The following is a 22,913-nucleotide window of genomic DNA, read 5'->3' as shown; positions in this document are numbered from 1 at the left end:
TTAAGGCAAATTAAAGCAAAATTCTTGAGTATACATCATTTTAAACTCATTCAATGAAATTTACACTTTACAGAACCGATTCACAGAAATGAATCAAACAAGTTTGCCTAAAAAATTGTCTCACATGCATGGTTTTCAACAGTACAGTATGTCTGTACAAAACTAGTTTACCGGCACAGATCTAAAGGCAAAAAACATGTTGAATTAATCATAATTCCCATAATGTTGGTTGATTTATTTTGCCTACAGAAAAATATTTAATACAGTATAAATATTGAATTTATTGGCCAGTATTATTTGTATGCAAATGTATAATTGTGTGCCACTTCTTACCAAGTCGAGGATCAAACTGTCTCATCTGCACCTCCTCCACACAGTCTGCAGGAAACCATCCAGTTCTTCCTTTCACCGTCCCTTCCCAGAAACCCCCTTCTCCTATACTTAACACTGTCGGAGAAAGAGACACAGAGTGAGACATTATTATATAATTATCTCATGAACACACATTTATCTGTTGATCAGACATAGATCCCCATAAAAGTTAGCTAACATCCTAGGTGTTAATACCTGGATAACAACAATGAATGAATAAATAAAATCAATCAAATTAGTAATTGATGGAATTTACATCAATTGGAAATACATTTGTATCAAGCAAACACAGTTTTGTTTTTTATTGTGAAAATGCAAACATTTTACATTTATGGAAATAGTTATAATTAACTTTACACTAATAGAAGTCTATGGTACATTTCTAATTTAGATGTGTGGTGTGTGCATGAATGTGATCTCAGTAAGCATTCAAACATCTTTTTGCTTTCGGAAATAAGCTTGCAGAGAGAGAACCGATAGATGAAATATTCTGTGACGTGAGTTAAATGACCAGTGAACTCTGAGACAGGGCAGAACATTGTGTTCAACCGGAAACTGATTCATATAGTGATATTCTACACTAACTGAAGAAACACAATTAATTATGTGTTGACCTCACCAGACATACTAAAAACATATAAAGTTACATGCAAGTCCTTCAGCATTGTAGTTGCTAGGATACTGCAGTTTAAAAGAACTGTGTGTATGAGTCTGTGTGTGTGTGTTTATCCAATGTGTAAGGTGTGCAAAAAACCAGGATGGCAATTTTGTGATACTCCATGAATTCCATAAATCAATAAGTAAGCATGTGCTGTGTATTGTACACAAACACACACACACACACACACACACACAAAAAGGTTTAATTCATACTAAAGTAGATCTTTAACTGGAAATGGCATATAAGTGAAACCCCACTTACACAGAGCACATAACAAATACAAACCACACACTTTTTCTCAGTGTGTCTTTCAGCCTCACAGTGAAGTACTCTTTCCTCTTGCTCTTGTAGTGTAATCCTTCAAGGTCAATGCTCACTTTCAGAACATCCCATAGGAATGAACTGGAGTTTTCTATCAACAGAATTGTAATTATTTTAATTGATAATTTATAGAGAAAAAGAAAATCCCAAAAAAAACAAACAAACCTTAACAGAGGCCAACAGTTGCTATGGCATGATTGTGTCAGTAATACTTTTAAAAGGTTCCTATTTTAATCTGCTCAGCTGTAAATATTAATAATGTTGTCAATTATGCCATTACAATTTGTTTTGTTTATTTTTTTATTTTAATTTTTTACAGTCAACCAGGCCTCGACCCTGTTTTTGCATATTCCGAGGGCGGGAATTATTTAAATGAGTGACATTGTGACTTCACAGCATCCAGAAGAGGAGTCCTGTAGTCAGAATGAGATGTTTGTTGTAGTTCTTGAGATGTTTTCTGTTAATGAGAGTATGTCCCTTTGGAGTGGACTTTTTATGCTCAAACAGCAACATTACACACTAACTAACGTAAAAAAAAGTGAAAAAGCATAATACAAATCCTTTTAGATGAGGTTTAGCCAAAGTTCAACTGAAAAACAAACCCTCCATTACTCCTCCACACACACACACACACACACACACACACACACACACACACACACACACACACACGTTTGTTTTGGTGAAAAGAGGGGACATCCCATAGGTGTAATGTTTTTATACTGTACAAACTGTATATTCTATCGCCCTTCACCAACCCTACACACCACTTTGTGCATTTTTACTTTCTCAAAAAAACTCATTCTGTATGGTTTATAATGGGGAAGCTGTGGCCTAATTGTTAGAGAGCCAGACTAGTTACCAGAAGGTTGCCGGTTCGAGTCTCTGTGCTGGCAGGAGTTGTAGGTGGGAGGGAGTGAATGAACAGCGCTCTCTTCCACCCTCAATACCCATGGCTGAAGTGCCCTTGAGCAAGGCACTGGACCCCCAGTTGATCCCCACTATATCTACATACTACATCTATAGCTGCCCACTGCTCCGGGTGTGTGTTCACGGTGTGTTCACTTCTCACTGCTGTGTGTGTGCACTTGGATGGGTTAAATGCAGAGCACCAATTCTGAGTATGGGTAACAATACTTGGCAAATGTCACCACTTTCACTTATAAGCGTTTTGAAAAATGGGGACATGGGTTATGTCTTCATAAGTCACCCTCTCCTTGTAATACCTGTGTCATACCCATGTCATTATACAAAGTTGTGTCCTGATATGTCATAGAAACATGCACACACACACACACACACACACACACACACACACACACACTCAATTTTCTCTTGAGAAAGAATCAAAACCTAATCATCTAAATTTCTCTAAAAAAGAGATTCAAAATTCTGTGAGTGGATTTAGTGATGATCTAGCTGGCAGCACAGCCATTAGAAAATGATCACCTCAATGCTACTGACTGAGGTTATGCGCACACACACACGTGTCTCCAGACACATACAAATGGATTTCTCTGCTGCCTGTCACAATTAAACACTTGTGTAAATGGTACTTGTCTTGTAATAAATTCAGGAGGAAAAAAAATACACACATCATCAGTGATGCTTCTCATTTGAATGTTTTCAATGTTTGTGTCCAGAGAAATCAGTGTGTTATTGTGTTGAGGGGACATTTCATGGAAAACAGGATTTTCCTCAAGTTTGATGTGCTGTGTCAATGTAATCTAATGTTCATAACACAATCCGCCCATAACCCAGTCCAAACAGACCGACCAGTTATGGATATTAGGCAGAAATATTGGGCATGCTGCATGAAAACAGGCAAATTTGGAAATATAAGTGTTTCATAGACAGATTTGCTGGATGTGTGTGGAAACAACTGCCCCGAGTAACACAGAACACAGAAGCCAGATCTTTAAAATATGAAAATATGAACATGTAATAAACAGCTGAATTCAAAATGTGTCACTATTATGATGTCAGAACTATAATAATTTTTTTTTTTTAAAATGTGGTTTTTTTAACACACACACAGAATATAATTTTTTTTTTATATTAAACTTATATTTATTTATTTTTTAACAACAATAACTGTAGAACAATGCAATGTTCAATTACAGCTGGAATTTTACATTATACTATAGCAGAGACAATTTATAAGAGACATGCCACTTCCTCAATCCTCAATACAACTATATAAGGAAAACCCGGAACAGCAAAGATGGCGGTTGTATGCACATGTCCCGCCTCATCCCGCTGGAAAGCCAATCATCTGCTTTTAAAAGTCAAGCCGGGAAACATTTAATCCTGTCGTCTGGTTCCATTGACGTATGCGCAGCTGAGGAACCCTTGCACATGCGTAGTAAAAGTATAACCTGTGGGTTATAAAAAAAAATGCATTTTAAACCTTATTTTGGGGCAAAGTCATAAAAAAATTTCAGCGATTTTTTTTATCATATTTTACTGCTGTTTCTATACATGCAGTTTTTATGTCCCGGTGACTGATTTTGGTTCAAGAAGCTATAATTACAGAAAATAAAAGCCACAAATTTACTTACAGAATATTTAAGCATAAGTGAAGTGTGTGCAAACCTTTCGATGTGTCCTGAAGGATCAACTCATGCTCTTTTATCCACAATGACTGCAAAGAACAGCAGGTCTGTGTAGACGTTTGTGTCTTACATAACTGATCACTCAACGGACTCGCACTAGTGTGTTAATAAGAAAGTGGGCCCGCCAGACCTCTCCTGCTCTGCCGTGTGCTCGGACACGCTTGGCATATTGAAAACAAGCCTTCACACATACTAGAAAACAGCACCATGGGAGAAACACTTGCCAAGCTCTCAGTGTCAGTCCCTGACCATCAACCAGCAGCCAACTAAGGCAAAGTGCCACGGCGAGTTCTTGACAGAAGGACTGTTGTTTCTGAGGAGAAGGGCCTGAAGTGTGTGTGTATAAGCACACAGGAGAGTGTTGCTGTTTGGATGTTGAGATACCATCAAAAATCTCCATTCTTATCAGCTTCAAAGCCCCACTGAGTCTTAAAAAAGATGAAAGGAAAATGAGTAATTCAGCCAGCATGTAACTTTTCAACTATGCACAATATGAGCTCAACAAATACAGACACAGTGTAATGAGCGCAATTCTTTCATTTCTTTTCAGCATAAATCAGATGTGAATGAATGTAGCTGGATATAGTGAAGGACTTTCTGTTAGGACTTTCTATTGCTCATTCAGTCATTTACAGCTCATTCACAGGAAAATGACACAACTGAGCCAAATCAGAGATACAGAGATAGGAGATACAGTATAACCGCTCAAAAAGAGATGTTAAAAGGAAAAGATCAATACAGACACAAAGAGAGAGTTTTAAAGCTTACATAAAAAGAGAAGAGCTATGGAATGACCGGAATTATATTTTTTGGACAACTTTTTAAATTAATATACACTTTCATTCTATAAACAATTTAAACCTTTTTAAAAAGAAGTCTGTGCTTTTATTTAGCAAGGATGCATTAAATTGGTCAAAAGCGACAGTAAAGACATATAAAATATTACGAATAGATTTGTTTTCAATAATGCTGCTCTTTTTTGTTTCTTTCTTTCCTTAAAAAAATCCTCAAAAGGTATTACGGATTCCACAAAAATATTAAACCATTTTCAACATGGCTAAAAATATGCGTCTTTTTCTTGAGCAGCAAAGCAGCATATTATAATGATTTTTGAATTCAAATTCAGCTCTGTCATTTTTAATAAATTAAATTATTCACAGGTACAGTACATTATTTTAAATGCTATATATACACTCGCACGAGTTATTGTACTGGGATGTTTTTTTGTTGCAATACTTTAATGCATGTCTGCATTCATGAGTATTAGTATGAAGTACACGTGTGTGTCAGTATATGAAAGCAAGTGTGTATGTGTGTTCCGATCTGTTACCCATCTTATTAACTTGATATGTAATAAAGTTTAATCTGTGTGAACAAACCACCGGTTGAGCTGAGTTGAGATGCATGTCAGTCACATGCTAATTATCTGGGTTCAATTCTGCACTCTCTTTTGCTTTAATAAATAGAATGATAGCCGCAGCTCTAAATTTCCAGGCCACTTAACTGTGATAAGCCTCTCCTTCTGAGAGAGAGAGACAGGGTGTATCAAATCTAATCATATGTCTCTAATGAATCCCATTGCTCAATAACTTTCATTAAAGCAACCAAAAGCTAAATGGCAAATGCTAAACTGCAAAAACTACCAGCTCCAGGAATGTTATGTCTAGTCTAATATCTGGTTTGTTTTATGCATTAAATAGCTTGATGGGTAAAAGCAAGGTCACATTAAGCATTTGCTCCCACTAATCACAGTACAATACAGTGTCTAAGTAATGGTATGATTTCATAACTTAGTAATTGTGTTGAATAACAGGCTGTGATTACATTTACTTATTGCTATTGTAACTATACTAATATGCAATATGTGCAAGGTGAAGTAATGCTCTTCGCTGAACCAATCAAATCTTGTGCCTGAATTAAAGGCTACAGCATCTTTGCCCCAGTCTGACACGGCTCCACCTAATTGGCTAGAATTATCACTAAAATAATAAGAAAAAACCCTAAACACAAACAAGCTGAGAGAGTGTAAACTAGGACCGTAAAACAAGAAATGTTCTCATGAATTAATGTAATTACGGACCTGGAAAAAAAGAGGTGGGCTGGAACGTATCTACGCTTTTCATTCATGGGATGACTAAAAAGAGGCTGTCTGAAATGTGCAAATGGAGAGTTAAATGAATTCAGTCAGAAGTATTTTGATTTTGTGAATAATAATCATCGAATAATAATATTATATATATATATATATAGCCACAGTATAGCAACATTTTTTGAACAAGAATAATTTTGAGAGAATATGATTGTTTCAAATGATCCAATCATAATGAATGACATTGACCTACTGTATTTGTGCAGAAATGTTTGAATATTTCTGTTTTAACTTTTTTGTTAACTGCAATGTTATTTTAACTAATATTAGATGAAGAAAACTAACAGGGTGCACTTTCTGTCTTCCCAGTCTCGGCGTAGCTAAAATAAGCACAAATGTCAGGGCATGTCAAAACATCTCAAGGGCCCCAAAATGACCTCTGACCCCAGAGGGTTAAAGGGGTCATGATCACCAACTGGAATGCCTATGAGCTCCACCAGAGGGCACTCCATCCCTGACTTTTCACCCAGGACATTTCCCATAATCTTTTGCCCAGACTCATGAGCACTCAGTACCAGTGATGACTGATATCCTGTAGCATGTTTCTAGTTTCCGTGTTTTCGTAGTTTCCCTTTTTCCTTGCTTTTTTGTGTTTTTGACCCCTAACTGTTTCCTTGTTTTTGATTGTTTGCTGTCTGTCCGACCATTGTCTGCGTATTGGATTACTCTTTTGCCTGTGCCTTGGATCTGACTGTTTTGCTGGTGTTTGACCCTGCCTGTCTCTTAACAAAACTGCACTTGGATCCAACCCTGTCATCACACCTTCACATTACAGACATTTGCCACATTTGCTGAAAATGCACTCACCCTAAGGCCATCTATAGGTGCCATCAGAATGAGAGTCCAATCAGATGATAAAACATCACAGTAATCCACACCACTTCAGTCCATCAATTAACATCTAATTAAGAGAAAAATCGAACACCCAATCACTGCAGAGGATTCATTCATGAGCAAGTCATGTAATGCTAAATTTCCTCAAATCTACTCTGATGAAGAAACAAACTCATCTTGGATGGCCTTAGGTTGAGTACATTTTTGGGAAAAAATTTGTTTGGGTGAACTATTCCTTTAAAGTGTAACTAAACCCCTGCTCAGAGCCTGACTCCACGAACTGACAATATTTGAAAAATGCTGAAAAGTGGGCAGATCACAGCGGAGATAGAGGGGACGAACCTAGGGCGGGGCTGAGTGAGTGCGGCGTGATCCTGAGACTCGCAGTGACGGATTGATTGACAGCTGCTGTCAGAGACACTAAAATGGAGAGTGACTGTAATGACGCAAGTAGCTTTAAAACAGAGCAATCATTTGAAGTAGAGGACTTTTCTCCCCCACTTTTACCTGAAGTGGAGGGTGTCGAGGTGTCTGTTCATATCAATTCGAGCCGCTGGCTCAAACTGCGGTCTTAACTCCCGCACCGCATCGCTTTTCAGCGCGAGCTATGTGGAGAAGCCCATTTCCACCTCCATTGCGTTGGAGAAGCAATCCCGTGTAAAACGCAGTTTGCACACTCGAGCTCTAGGCGGGAACTTGCGGTCTTCCAGGCCAAATGCATGCAACCACTGGCGCTTAATTTTAAAGTCTGCTGGTAAACTATGCAGTCCAGCAGTGCTGTAGCAACCAGCAACACATCTCCGTACCATCCTGACCACTGTACTAAATGCAGATAAATCTACGCTAATTTGAAGATCTAAATAACTATATAATTGCTATGCTAAATAGATGCTATATTAGTCTATCCTGGTCGTTACCAATACTCGCAATTCCAGCTCCTGACTCACTACAGTGATTTTGATGGTTTTATACTGCCAAGGGCGTGGTAGCTCGTACCAAGGGGCGTGGTGAGCTGGAAACTGCTTACGTCACCTGCCACCGCTTACGTCACTTGCCACCGCAACATCCAATAGGAAAAATCAACTGCAGTAGCCACCGTTCAACCTGAAGAGGGCAGCACTCACACGTTTTTACACCATATATTGTAGAATTAAAACACTTTATACTCAAATGTCAAAAAAGTTACTCGAATCAATGAACAGCACTAATAAAGTCCCATTCTTATAGATCATTAACTAAAAAAAGTTGGTTTAGGGTTTAGTTACTCTTTAAGGACAAAAAAAACCTCAGTGGAATGAATGAATACTGGATAAATACAAATGGAGACCAGATCAGTATGAATGCAAAGTGAGATCTGCATGAATTGAAAATAGAGTAAACACGCATGTAAAAATCCTAGAAAAAGCCCAGTACTCCAGTCCCTCAAGTCCCATTACCTATGTGTGTGTGTGTGTGTGTGTGTGTGAGCACTTCCTGCACTTCAGCATTTATCAAAAAGCCATTTCTAAACGAAAACACTTAGAGAATGCAATAAGCTGAAAACACAACTCTATAAAAGCCTCAGCGATGCTCTGAGCCACTGAAATATCAGATGACTTGTGCTCACTTCAGTCACACCAGAATCATCAAAAGAAGTCTTTTATAAAGATATAAACGTCATCATCTTCATCTGTGTGAAGCTAAGTGAAAGCTGCACCTGTATATACAGGTCAAACTTTCTCTCTCATACACAGACTGCAATATTGCACAGTTAGTGTGATAACATCTGATCAGCAGACAGGCAGTCAGAACTCACACACCTGCTGGGAGAGCCGCCAAATGATCAGAGATATTTGATATTCAGTGGAAGGCTTTCCGGCTGATTGTCCGTCAGGTTAATGAAAGAAAAATATCTGAAGTGTTCTACTGCAACACACACACACACACACACACATATATATCTTCTTTTACTGTATATGTTCCACTGGACAACAAAATTTATACAGGTTTGGAACGAAATGAGTGAGCAAATAACTATTGTAATTTAAAATCCTTTATTGAGTTCCTTTAGTTCACAATAACAATGATTGATTTTGTGTGGTTTAACGTGTTTAAATATATATATATATATATATATATATATATATATTGTGACGAGTGGGCCGGGGCCGAGAGCCATGGGAACGGAGCGAGGCCGGTAGAGTGATTTGGAAAAAATTGACAAGACTAATGTACTTGTAAATTATAATTCTAGACCTTGAATAAAACAATGACAGAATGAACAAAACAAACAAACAAATGAATATATATATAGAAAGACAGACAGATGATATGATAGAACGATAGCTATAACAAACAAACAAATGAATAATAAATAGTGTGACGAGTCAGCTGCCCCCTCCCTGATTATCATCGGCACCCCGCCCTTTCTTTCTTTCTTTCTTTCGTCCAGGCTCCCGACAGGAGTGGATGTGTGAGAGGGGCGCTGGATGAGCCAGGGCTGGCGGCGTGTGATGGGGCACACCTGAAGAAAATGGAGCCTCATCACCGCTGCTGTTGAAAAGCCCAAGGCGCCTCTCCTCGGGAGACCGGTCTCTTCCCCGTGCATGCACACTGGTGTCCTCGTGGGTCCAGGAAGGGTGCGTTGAGGGATTCCCGCGCCACCAGAGACGTGAGCTGCCGGACCCGCGGTCCGGACGAGAACCGCACTCGTTTACACAGTTGTTTGGCCAGGATACAGGGCCATCCATCCCCTGCAAGCGCCGCGGCCAACAAGAAATATGTAGCCGCTAGAAAAAGCCGTCGCCCCCCGTCCCCCGGATTGGAGAGGGGAGCGCATGTGGCCGCCGGAATCCGCCCCTTACCTGTCCGCCCCTTACCTGGACCCTTACTCCATGAACACTGCCCGATCCACACGAACCCCGCAGCGAGGACACCAGATCCCCTGTATGTTTTGGCCACTTCGGCCACTTTTACACCCTCTTTTTGTTTAAATTTCTGTTAATAAAAGCCTCTCCGAGGCTTGACGCCACGCCCCACTGTGTCTGTCGTTTGCTCCTCCCACCAAAATAGATAGATAGATAGATAGATAGATAGATAGATAGATAGATAGATATAGATATATAGAATGATAGCTAGAACAATAAAACGACAGAATGAACAAACAAACAATCAATAGATAGACAGAACAATAAAATTATGATAGATAGACAGATATTCATCCTTTAAATGAATAAATAGACACTCTTCATTCATTTTCACAACCAAAAACTCTTGAAAGACACTGCTCTATCTTTGAAAGTGATAATTTCGGTGTATTTGGGCCATACTGTCTGAAAGCACAGAAGGGCCTTTCAGCTCTGTACAGTATCTCAGACTACATCTTTTTAGAAATTCAAAGTCTATTGCAAGTGCCAAACTGTTTACGGCTATGTTGAATATGCATCTCAATTTAGTGTTCTTGGCTCTATCTATCTGTTCCATACGTGATTATCCTTTCAGTGATTATTATATCTAGCGCTGCACACTACTGAGAACTTGCGGGTGACTGATTGTTTATAATATTTGCATGCGTTACATCACCAACCCTGAGAACAGACGGTCCTAACATACTTCCTCACATATTTAGCCAGTCGCTTGATTATTAACACTAGAATATCTGTTTTCCAGATTGTGATAATTAAAGACTATTGGTCTCATTTGGCTGTAAATGCAGTGGAGGGCATTTTCCAGCATTGCCCGAGGACATTTTGTTTAGGGAAAGTTTCCTGCTGATTTAATGGTTTGCCAGAGATAATTGGATTTACTTTGTCAATAATAGTACTGATACTCGTTAACAATTTTTTCCCCCTTTTTCAAATGTAGCTGGAGGTACAGCTGACTGCAGTCCATGGCGTCATGTCTGTACAGCATGTATGAACTGTAATCTAATAGATCTGCAGTGTCTGGCAGTGGGAGTACTGGTGTATGTAATAATCTCATTTGCATACAATCATAATTAAAAGCTAACAGGAAGTGGGCCTGATGGAGAGTGTGTGTGTTGTGTAGTTAAGAGCGGTGGGCAGCAGAGTGCTGACTCTGGTGGTATGTGTGTGGTGCATTACAACGAGCTCAGTGCTTTATTCAATAACCCCGACAGCCCTTCTCACATACACCACTGCTGGGGTCTTATGAAATTAATCTGCTGATCCACAAGCCCACATGCCATACACTGCCTCATGATAACTCCCTGTGAAATCAGAGCCTGTCGCAAAGGGAGTTATGGGAACTGAAGTTCAGCGAAAATAGAAAAGAGCAGAATAGTAAGACGACATTAAACTCACTGGTGTGAGACTGAGAGAAGAGAAGAGAAGAGAAGAGGAGAGAAGACAAGACAAGACAAGACAAGACAAGAGAAGAGAAGAGAAGAGAAGAGAAGAGAAGAGAAGAGAAGAGAAGAGAAGAGAAGAGAAAAATATAGGATAAGACATGATGACAACAGAATAGATATACAACGGATATGAGAAGAGACAAGATAAGATGAAAAGAAGGAAGATGAGAAGTGCAGAGAAAGGAGACAAGGAGATGAGGCATGAGATGAAAGTGCTGGTCAATTATGAGATTTGAAAAGGCAGAAAGAAAGAAAGAAAGAAAGAAAGAAAGAAAGAAAGAAAGAAAGAAAGAAAGAAAGAAAGAAAGGAGATGAGGAACAAGATGATGATTCATCATGAAATGAGAAAAGACAAAAAGGACAATAAATAAATATGACGAATGAGACTAAAATACATGATCCACTATGAGAAAAGACAAAAAGGACAATAAATAATATAATAAATTAAAGAAAGAAAGAAAGAAAGAAAGAAAGCACTTTAAAGAGAAATGTGAAGAGATGAGCCAAGAAGTAATGAGATGAGGATAGAAAAGAAGAGACAAAAGAGATAAGTGGTAAAAAGAGAAGACACAATAAAGAACAATACTTCTCTTAATTCTCTAAACAGTAATCCTATTCTCTATGACTGTTTAAAAAGAAAAAAAGGACGGAGTTTAAGCAGAAGGCACAGAAGCGAGTGTCACTGAGGTAAAGAGTGAACAGCAGAGATGAGAGAGAGTCACGACTCCACAGAGGAGAAGTGCAGTGGTGCAGCACTGTGCTCATTGGTATTCTGAACCTTCATTGAAGAGAGAGAGAGAGAGAGAGAGAGAGAGAGAGAGAGAATGATAGCATTTCTCAATGATATCATCAGCAGTCTAAAGGCACTAGGAATGAAATAGTGATTTGGATGTCCAGGAATCCCTCTTCTTTTCATCTCTTTCCTTCTGTCTTTCTTTCATTCTATTTTTACAGCGTTTACCTTTTCCCTCCATCTCTCTTGGAGCCCCAGGGGTGCAGCCTGAAATAGCCTGGCTTGGAAGTTTTATTACTCCAACCTCAGAGTCTCACTGCATGCCCAAACTTCACGTCACCACCTTAATCTCTCCTTCACACTCACACTCACACACACACAACTAAATAAAGTGAATGATGTGAGATGTGGACAACAGCTGCTGGGCTATTGGGAGCCACTGATAACCACACAACTAATGAACTGGATGTGAAGTATTCAGATCAGTGTTGGGAAGCTACTTACAAAGGGTATGTGCAAACTACTCAAAATGATTAAACATTTTCTGAACTCCTATAATTTGATTGGATCAAATCAGCTCATGGAACCTGGGAGATGTCATCTGAAAAGGAAAAGATTATATTTCATATAACTGAACCAAACAATGTTAAACTCAAGTACTCAACTAAATATTTATTTTGCTACAAAAAAGATGACATACAATGTCACACAGGGGGTTGGAGATCCCTAGAGTCTTTATTCCTGCACCGAAGGAACCCTGTGTGTGTCCACTGGATCTCTGTTCACATGATATTATTCACAAAATAATCATACGCACACTGTCATTTCCACTGGACAACAATATTCAGCTTTAACCCAGTTTTATACGTTTGAAAGTAAATGAGTGCTGCATTCAGGATACAACAGTACAACCCAATGGACACTGAACATCTATCCCATTCTTGTTTTTAGTTAAATATGTATTAAATATAATATAAAATGATATGTAGCACATATCCTAAAGCCACAGAAACAAAAAGCAGAAAGCGTCAGGGAGGATGAGAAAGAGAGAGACGGGCTATTTGTCCACATCAGGGAAGAGGCTTTGGTAATAATTACGAGTCTCCTTGCAGTGTCTCTGAGCACTCTGCATTACTCAGCTTGCGTCTCCACCACATTCACTCCAGAGCAATTACGTTTAGATGCTGGATAGATGTAGAACGAGAGGGAGAGAGAAGGTGAGAGAAGATTGTGAGAAAAACGAGAGAGACAGCCCTTAAAAAGCAAACATGAGTTGCATATCAAAGCAATGGATTTGCTGGAGCTGGAGGGAGGCCACATAACACATGGAACATGAGAGGAGAAAGCATGTAAGAAAGCACGACGAGCAGCTGGGAAGGTTCTTTTGTGAAGCGGTCTCTAATGGACGTGCAGAGAGAACTCTTTAAAATAAAGCACGAAGCCCATGAGCCTCAAAAAAGCAACCCAGCACAACAGCATATCCCAAAGTCACCCTCTTTAACATTGTTCTCATTCTGAAGAATGTAAAAGGTTCAGAGCTGCAGGCACATTGCCGCTGGGTGGTCATGATTATTAATGCTACCAATGATTACCTCCTACAGAAAATTCTGAAATCAGAATGTAGGGCCGGAGTGTGTTATGAGAATAAAGAAGGAGTTCCCATCACTTCTGACCAATGAGTTTCCATGATATTCCCAGTTGTTTAAGATTACTGGATAAGATCTTCTTGGGAGCTAATCTTCACCATTTTGACACAAACACAAAGAACTGCTTTAAAAATGGTTAAAATAGTAGTCTGTAGTAATAGTATGACGCAAGTCAATGTAGCTGATCTCATCAGAAACTTTCAGGCTGGCAAACCTACTGTAAATGATGTAATTATTTAATATGCCTGTTATTATGTATATGTTTAATATGTTTAACAAAAGCTCAATTTATGATAAGAAAATCGTAGAGGAAAAATATTTAGCATAGAAATAACTCACTCTAGTTAACTCAATCTCATTCATCTTGGTTAATCACGGTTAATCTCATTTAAAGCCTTGATTATGGTTTATATTAATAAAAAAAATGCAAATGATTACTTCTACATGCTATGATTGAATAAATATCTGAATACACAAATATTATAATTTTTTTGATTGCTAGATTTATGACCATTTTGTTCCATGCATGATCACCAGTCCCACTGCTTTAATTAGCAGCTTAAAACAAACAGGCTGAGGTTTGTGAAAATCATTTACAAGAATGTTCTTACCAGCAATCGGTTTAATTTTGAATCTTATATAATATGCATTTATCATATGTCTGAGGTTTATGTGGATGCATAAGAAGCTGTTTATTTGGCTCATATAAAAGATGCCCTTCATCAGGTCTGCAGGCACGCTACATGCCCAGAGAGCTGCCCTCTCCCCTACTAGCGTGCTAATGAACTAACACAGCCAGAAACAAACAAACACACCTTTTGTTTTCCCCTCGTCCTCCCTCCTATCTTTTCCTGTTTCTCTATATTGAGTTGATCTTGCTATGTGTAATTGGTCCTCTCTCTAATTCTGGGCAGCTTTCTTCATTGATGAGTCAGACACTGTTCTGTTTCATGGTGAGGCTTATCAAAGCATTTCTACACTGGGTTCAATCTAATCACAGTCGGACCCATCACCTGCGCTCGACTCCACTCTTTTCCAATATAAGCCATATGGACACACTCTGGGAATTCTGAGTTTACTACTCTCAGCCTCTGACTTACCCACACATGCACCGGCTATGTTTACAATCTACGACTCCGTAAGAATCCAACCTTGTTGGTCGCCTGAACTATGAAATCACGGCATCTCTCACTTAAGCACCTAAACTGTCATGATGGTTGCACAGTTGGACACGTAAATGTAAATATACCGACGTGTAACAGCGTGTTTCTCTTAAACCTAATTGCCATCGTGGAAAGATCTGGAAGGGGAGCGGACAGCATGTGCACCGGCAGACGGAGCGACAGGCTTTCTTCTACGAGTTAATGACAGAAATCCCATGGAGGGGATTTAGGCGATTTGCTTTTTGTTTCCAGACTTTAGAGCAAATCGCAGTGTATTGAAAGCTGGACAGTTTTACGAACAGCTCTGGGTTGGCTGGAAAAAGAGAGCTGCGTGCTGCGAAAGGGCAGTATTAGATCCTGATGGACATTTTTTTGGACAGTCTAGTCATGTCTGCAATCATCATAGTGATGTCCTAATGAAGAAAAAGCTCCTGTGTCTCACCTCTAACTGTTCGCTGTAATACAACATTCATGTCTGGTCACTGTCGCTCTGTAAAACTAATGAGTAAACATGCACTGCAAATCCAACTGGTCATCATTAGATTGTCAAATCACATGTTTAAAAAAGCAATAAGCCATACAAGGCCATGCATGACAGAATTTTACTGCTATTTTGAAACTATAGCTCACCAAGCTTCAAGCTACTCATCATTTAAAGTAGTGGTAACACTTTAAAATAAGGTTCTGTGTGTAAACATTAGTTTTTGCAATAGCTAATGCAGTAACACTTTTAAAGCATTTTTATTTAATGTATTATGAGCAAAAATAAACAATAGCATATTTATAAAGTGAATGCACTAATTCAGCATTTTAATAATGATGCAAAATGTATTAACCATAATTTATTGATGTTAAACAACTGAAACTTAAAGTATTGACAAAATAGTTAAAACAGAAATAATCAATAACTGCAGTGACTGCAATTATTTTAGCATTTACACTCAGTGATGCCAGAAATGGTGCAGAAGTTAATCTACTGTTTTGGGGGAAAAAACACCACCACATGTACAAAAGTTACTAACAAAAAGTAGCTAAGCTAAATTGAAACTAAACAAATGTCTAATCAAAGAACAGAGCCTCTGTTTTTAAACAACAACGACAACAAAAAATTATTTTATTCAAGCTTTATGCAATATAAATATATATTTTTATCAACACTGGAATGTGGGTTTCATGAAAAAAGCAACATTTTAAACAAAAAGTTTGATGTAACTACAAAACTACATCTGGATCAGATTCAGATCGACCATCAAAACAAAGGTGGAATACATTGCATGGTTCTATACCACTTTCTGCATCTCGTGATGTTAGGCAGTTTTGATTTATTTAATGATTAATGTTTGATGATTGCATTGTTTTACACATGCATTTGCTATACACATTCGATTGCTTCTGCTTCTTCTTTGCAGTGTTTTGACTGGAGTTCAGTACTCTTTCAGAAGATAAGTAATAATGCCTCCTTCACCGATCTACATCGGTGAAAACAGAAAAGCTGGAAAATTCCTCCAATGGCAGGGACTGGAGTTAATCATAAAGGTTTCTGAATAAATGATCAGTGAATAACAATTAAAATGACATCATGAAAAAAATGTACACTAAATACAACAGAAAAAAATTGTAATTCTAATTTATATAAAACGATATACTTCATTATGATTATTAGAGAACAATCGGTCCGTCTTGTTTAACAAGCACACTTCCCTTCTACCAACAACATAGTACAGAGAACACCAACCTTATTTAAAGCAACCATATTTAAAACAGTTAGACCCAGAACATTATTAGCAGCCACTTTTTCTCCAGCTTCACTCTCTTAGAGAGATTAACACACAGTTAAAGCATTTCTCTCTGACAGCAGGCCGACCTGTACAATAGTCCCACGGAAATGCTCTGTCCATCAGCCCTGCCCCTGTATTCTCTTGCATTAGTGATTTGGTAACACTGTGTGACTGCTTAATGAATTTAATCAGAGAGAAAGATTGCGAAGTTCACCTTTGATGAGCGATCTGAGGTGAAAAACAATGCGCTGAGAGAATCGTGTGAGACTGATGATTTTTCATGTTGTTGCATTATTAGCTGTAGGTGTGCGAGTGTTTGGGTTTGGATCCAAATTGAATTGGATCCTATGCTATCCCAGTTTAAAAGAATATTTAAAATCATTGACAAGTATTGGGTATACTACAATGTAATAATGTTAATAATGTTTGATTTAAATAATCAAAATAATGGGGGAATAAATACTGACGGAATTTCCATTTTTGGGTGAACTATTTCTCATTCGCATTCACTGTCAGCCCAGTTTTCCCAAGTTCAGGTCAGCAAACAACACATTGTTTATGGAGGGACTCCATCACCAGCAGACTCAGGATTGTTGCTGTGGTGGAGGTGGAAGTCTGCAGTCAGCAGCAGCAGTGACAGAGGAAGCCCCTCTCTGCCCCATCACACTCACACACTGCTTCAATCTATTGATTAGTCCCTAGCTATCAGATATACAATGGGCCTTCACATGAGCTCTAACCATTTAGAAACAATAACACAGCCTTGTTCCAGAAGCCTGTTGCAATAGCATATCATGTCTGTAATTATAAAGAGATGGGAGAAAGACCTAGTTCATGTTACCTGTTATACTATTTTTATTGGATATAAAGGTAAACTGGATTTTAAAAGTATATCCTACTATTCTACAATTTTCTTGGCAGTATGAAAGTATATTCTACTATATTCTGTCATATTTCTGCCCACTTTTAATATTAAAGAAGGTCTTAAATTAGTTTTGCTTGACAGTTTTCTACATTTTCCAACTAAATATGCAGCTGCATCTTAAAAGTCAACAAGTTTTACTTTCACAATGTGATATTTTATATTTATTATATAAAAAATAAATTAAAACAAAATTAAATAAAATATAACTAAATTATTTTAAGTTACAGAAAAATAAATAGATAAACAAACAAACAAATAAATAAATAAAGCCGTATAAGGTAATTGAATTATTTTAAGGTACAAAATGTGTTTTAATATATGAAGGAATGGATAAATAAATGTTTACACAAAATAAATTAATTTAGACAAAAATAAATAAATACATAATACAGTATAAATACAATTGTTTTTAATTTATGTATGTCACAAGCATGTACATTTAGAATAATCTCTTTTTGCAGCCTTTAATTGTTAATATTAATGTTTGTCTACATGCTTAATTTAATGCTTATATTCCAAAAAAGAAAAAAAGAAATTTGAAAAACAGTTTTATTTTTATTTTTTTTATTATTATTTATTTTAAGATTTCTTTAAATAAAGGTCTTTAGAAAAACACACAAGATGATTTTCACAAGATAAAACCTCTAATTACACACCTTTAAAGTGTGATTGAATCATAGACTCATAGAGAGGACAGAGTGCATATACAACATGCTATAATCAGAAGGCTATTGTGTGTTAGCCAAGATGAATGTGTGTGTGTGACAGGCGGTTTGGATGGTGGGGGGCAAAAGTTTGGGTTAAGGTAAAGGTGACAGAGAAAGAATACAGGTGGTCAGTTGTGACAGAAAAGTCAAAAAAAGTCACTGGCGCATTAACCTTGGGATCAAAGATATCACATGCAAACACGCACAAGCTGATGTAAGCGAAACGTTGACTCATAAGCAGACTTAACACAAGTTCATACACCAGCACTGATCTGTGTCTCAGATTTTGCAAAAACTGACATTTTTGCAAAAACTTACATTTTAAAGGATTTTCAGAGATAACTACCATGTACTTCCTTATAGTAACTCATATAGCCAAAGTTTTGATCATATGCAACAAATGCAGTTCAAAGTGCAGCTTATTCTGGCCAAGAATCGCCCACTTAAACGGGAGCCGGACATTTCCATGATGTAATCCAATCGCAGTTTAAAATACAAAGCAGAGGAGTATCCAGGTGCGTTTAAAGATACCCTGGTTACTTGCTACTAAGTGTCTCAAACAAAAGTTTGATGGATAAAACTGTGTGCATTCAGAAACTTCAGAAAGCCAGCCAATCAGTTTAGAGCTTGCTGTTAGTCATACTGAGAAGACAATGAATAAACAAATCAACAGATATTCCCACATTTTATTGATATTGTGGGAAGAACACACAAATGTGTGTCTGCTTGTTATGGAGCTTCAATTGAAATGACTTAGAAGGCTAAATATATCTTTCAAATTGCCAGAAGGACAAGCACACACACATATTTCATATACTTTATTTGATTCCACATTACAAGTCAAATGTCATTTCATTGTTATGGATCATACAATTCTATGGGTACAGGAAACATCGCCTTTTCCAAATAAACATGCTTCCTTATAATTGCCGAGATTGAACATTACTTTGCCAACTGTTTAGCCCTTATTTTAGATAGCCCCCAATGCAAAGTCCACAGATCACCAGCCTGTGTACATGACCTAGACTACCAAACACCAGCACAAAAAGCTGCCATTTGTATCGAAGGTTCTCAATGGTAGATATCAATGACTGATATTTTAAAGGGTTAGAGCAGTAGGAGTCCTCTATAAACAAGTCAAATGCACATGGCACCCCAAATAGAGCTTGCTGTTTTGACAAAGTTGCAATAGTAATACTGAGAAGTCAATGAATAAACAAATCAACTAACAACAGATATTCCCACATTTTATTGGTATTGTGGGAGGAACAGACAAATGTGTGTGTGTGTGTGTGTTTGTTATGCAGCTTCAATTTAATTGACTCAGAAGGTTAAAGATGTCTTTCAAATTGCCAGAAGGACAAGCACACACACACACACACACACACACACACACACACACACACACACACACACACACACACACACACACACACACACACACACACACACACACACACAGAAAGCAGCAGTCTTAGTGTCTGCATGCTTCATCAGGCTTTATTGCATCATCTCTTAGTCTGAAAGAAAACACTACAGTCGTGGCCAAAGGTTTTGAGAATTACATAAATATTCGTTTTCAAAAAGTTTGCTGCTAAACTGCTTTTAGATCTTTGTATCAGTTGTTTCTGTGATGTACTGAAATATAATTACAAGCACTGCATACGTTTCAAAGGCTTTTATCGACAATTACATGACATTTATGCAAAGAGTCAGTATTTGCTGTGTTGGCCCTTCTTTTTCAGGACCTCTGCAATTCGACTGGGCATGCTCTTAATCAACTTCTGGGCCAAATCCTGACTGAAAGCAACCCATTCTTTCATAATCACTTCTTGGAGTTTGTCAGAATTAGAGGGTTTTTGTTTGTCCACCCGCCTCTTGAGGATTGACCACAAGTTCTCAATGGGATTAAGATCTGGGGAGTTTCCAGGCCATGGACCCAAAATTTCAACATCCTGGTCCCCGAGCCACTTAGTTATCACTTTTGCCTTATGGCACGGTGCTCCATCGTGCTGGAAAATGCATTGTTCTTCACCAAACTGTTGTTGGATTGTTGGAAGAAGTTGCTGTTGGAGGGTATTTTGGTACCATTCTTTATTCATGGCTGTGTTTTTGGGCAGAATTGTGAGTGAGCCCACTCCCTTGGATGAGAAGCAACCCCACACATGAATGGTGTCAGGATGCAAGTCTGCCATTCTAACCCAATCAGCCTGACATAATGATCTCCAGCCTTGTGCTCGTCAACATTCTCACCTGAGTTAACAAGACGATTACTGAAATGATCTCAGCAGGTCCTTTAATGACAGCAATGAAATGCAGTGGAAAGGTTTTTTTGGGATTAAGTTAATTTTCATGGCAAAGAAGGACTATGCAATTCATCTGATCACTCTTCATAACATTCTGGAGTATATGCAAATTGCTATTATAAAAACTTATGCAGCAACTTTTCCAATTTCCAATATTTATGTAATTCTCAAAACTTTTGGCCACGACTGTATATCAGGGGCATATACTAAAGCTGAAAAATATTTTTATTTCTAGATCTAGATCAATCTATATACACATGCATTTACTCAATTTTATGTCATCATATACATTTTACATTTATCTGACGCTTTTATCCAATGCGCGACCTCTGACATATATAGCAATTGTAAGTCGCTTTGGATATACAGTACATATGTATATTTTGTAATCTTAGTTACAAAGGCCAAATACCTTGTGAAGCTGCACTATTAGTAGACTGGTACATAGCCTAAAGCTTTGAGTGAGTGTGTAAGTGCAGATGTTCAGACTCAGTGTATCTACACCATAAAGCAACATATGTTCTACTCTGTCACCTTAATAAAAGTTGTGAGTGAGTCAGCACAAATGCATAGAGCCTTTGATACACAGGCATGAGTCAGCAGAAAGCCTCTTACTGCCATAAGCAGGATGAGATGGGCTCCCTACAGCTGCAACGGGACAAAAGGAACCTACATCAAAACCATCATTCATTACAATGTCAAACACCATAAAACAACTACAAAAAACACACACGGACAAACATAAATCCAAAACTGCCGCTTGACCTGCGACATGACCTTGCAAAAGACTACTCCAACTTGCAAAACATCTGTATTTATGTAAACTTTAAATCACATTTCAGATGGCGGAATCTTTTCCTGACTGCTTTTGGATGCAGAACTGGGTCATATTTTATGCATACATTGCATGCATGGGAAATAATATTTTATACATCTGGCACATTTGAGAGCGATTACACTGTGTCGAACATGCAACGCCCAGAGCATCAGTGCATTGTGGGTACTTATTTAGGTCATTGTGTCTACACCACACGACTTGGCAGAGTTCGAGCGAACACAAATATTTTCATATCACTGAGAGTTAAACTCTGACAGTGAAACGCCACATCATTTGGCAAGCACACATATCATACTGAAGCACAGACACCTGTTGCTAAGAGACAGCCAGATGTGCTCTTGTTTCCTGAATAACTGCAGCTGCCTTCGACACAGTTACGTACCAACTGTGAAAAGCAAGAGATCGTGCTCCTGGCACGGAGAGTGCTAGATCTTGCCCGCGGGCTGCCAGGACAAATGGCTGTTTACAAATGTTCACTTTAAGCACAGCAAAACAAACTTCTTGACAAATACTAGGAACTAGTGGCCTCTTCAAATACCAATTCTATTAAGCTGCTTTAAAAAGTAATAGAACTCTTTCGGGGAAACCGGTCACATGGCAACACCGCCTCAAAACTAGCAGAGAAGCACAATTAAAGTTAATTGACTAAAAGAATTACAGTTTTACTGTTGGCTGATGGGAAATCTTTAATGAGGTGACAAGCATACCAGGAAATGTTAGAGGAGCTAATCAAACACTGGTGGCCCATCTATGAATGCAATTTTTATTTGAATTGTTTTGTTTAAAGAGGTTTTTCCATGCTCAATGTGGGTAAAGACAATCATTAAAGTCATGAAATCAATATTTACATTATTGGTCCTATGGTGAATGAATCATCAGAAAATTCTAAAGATCAAATGTTTGTCTTGGGAATTTTTTTTCTTCAAAAATTATTAATCAATAATCTAATAAATCTACAGATACAGAATTAAAAATACATTTTATGAGTTCATACATTCCTTGAAATACAAACCCATGACTTTGCTGTTGCCAGCTCCGAAGATATACACTTTAAAATAATATTTTTTTTTTTTCAAATTTGTAAATAAAATTATTTTAGTATGTTTTTAATTAAAAACTATTTCAGTCTTTCTACTTCAAAAATGTATGTTCAAGTAAATGTGTTACTTACTGTTTCTTTGTAATTATTACAAAGACATCCTATGTTTCTGAGTTAAAATGGTTTCAAAGTGTCAAACTTTTGTCAGTGTACAATTTGATATGTAAACAAGTGCTGTAGCCATTAAATATTTCATTAATTATGTTCTACAGAATCTGAAGGGTTCTATGGTCCCTTGGAAGACTTTCTTTATCCATTCCTTCGATAAAGGCCAATTTTTGAACCAAGAAACTTGACAGCTTTGCTCCCATTCAGGTGAAGATGTGTAACTCAAAACTGCCCTTGAGACTTTAAACTCTAAAATGATACTGTCACGTGGTCCTGATTGAACCAGCCATGACTTTGTCACAAAGTAGAT

At 37.8% G+C, this 22,913-nt stretch overlaps 1 protein-coding gene across 2 annotated transcripts in view; it reads right to left on the bottom strand.

Annotated features, from left to right (window-relative positions):
- Positions 1-22,913, bottom strand: part of LOC132156321 (SH3 and multiple ankyrin repeat domains protein 3-like) — a 209,734-nt gene that overhangs the window by 63,330 nt on the left and 123,491 nt on the right. For both annotated transcript variants that reach the window (XM_059565288.1, XM_059565289.1), the window contains one exon: positions 334-447. In XM_059565288.1, the coding sequence (XP_059421271.1) occupies positions 334-447 (114 nt within the window). The remainder of the gene's footprint in view (positions 1-333; positions 448-22,913) is intronic.

The sequence above is a fragment of the Carassius carassius genome, chromosome 13, assembly GCF_963082965.1.
Source record: "Carassius carassius chromosome 13, fCarCar2.1, whole genome shotgun sequence".
NCBI lineage: Eukaryota > Metazoa > Chordata > Actinopteri > Cypriniformes > Cyprinidae > Carassius > Carassius carassius.
This window is presented reverse-complemented; position numbering and strand designations above follow the sequence as displayed.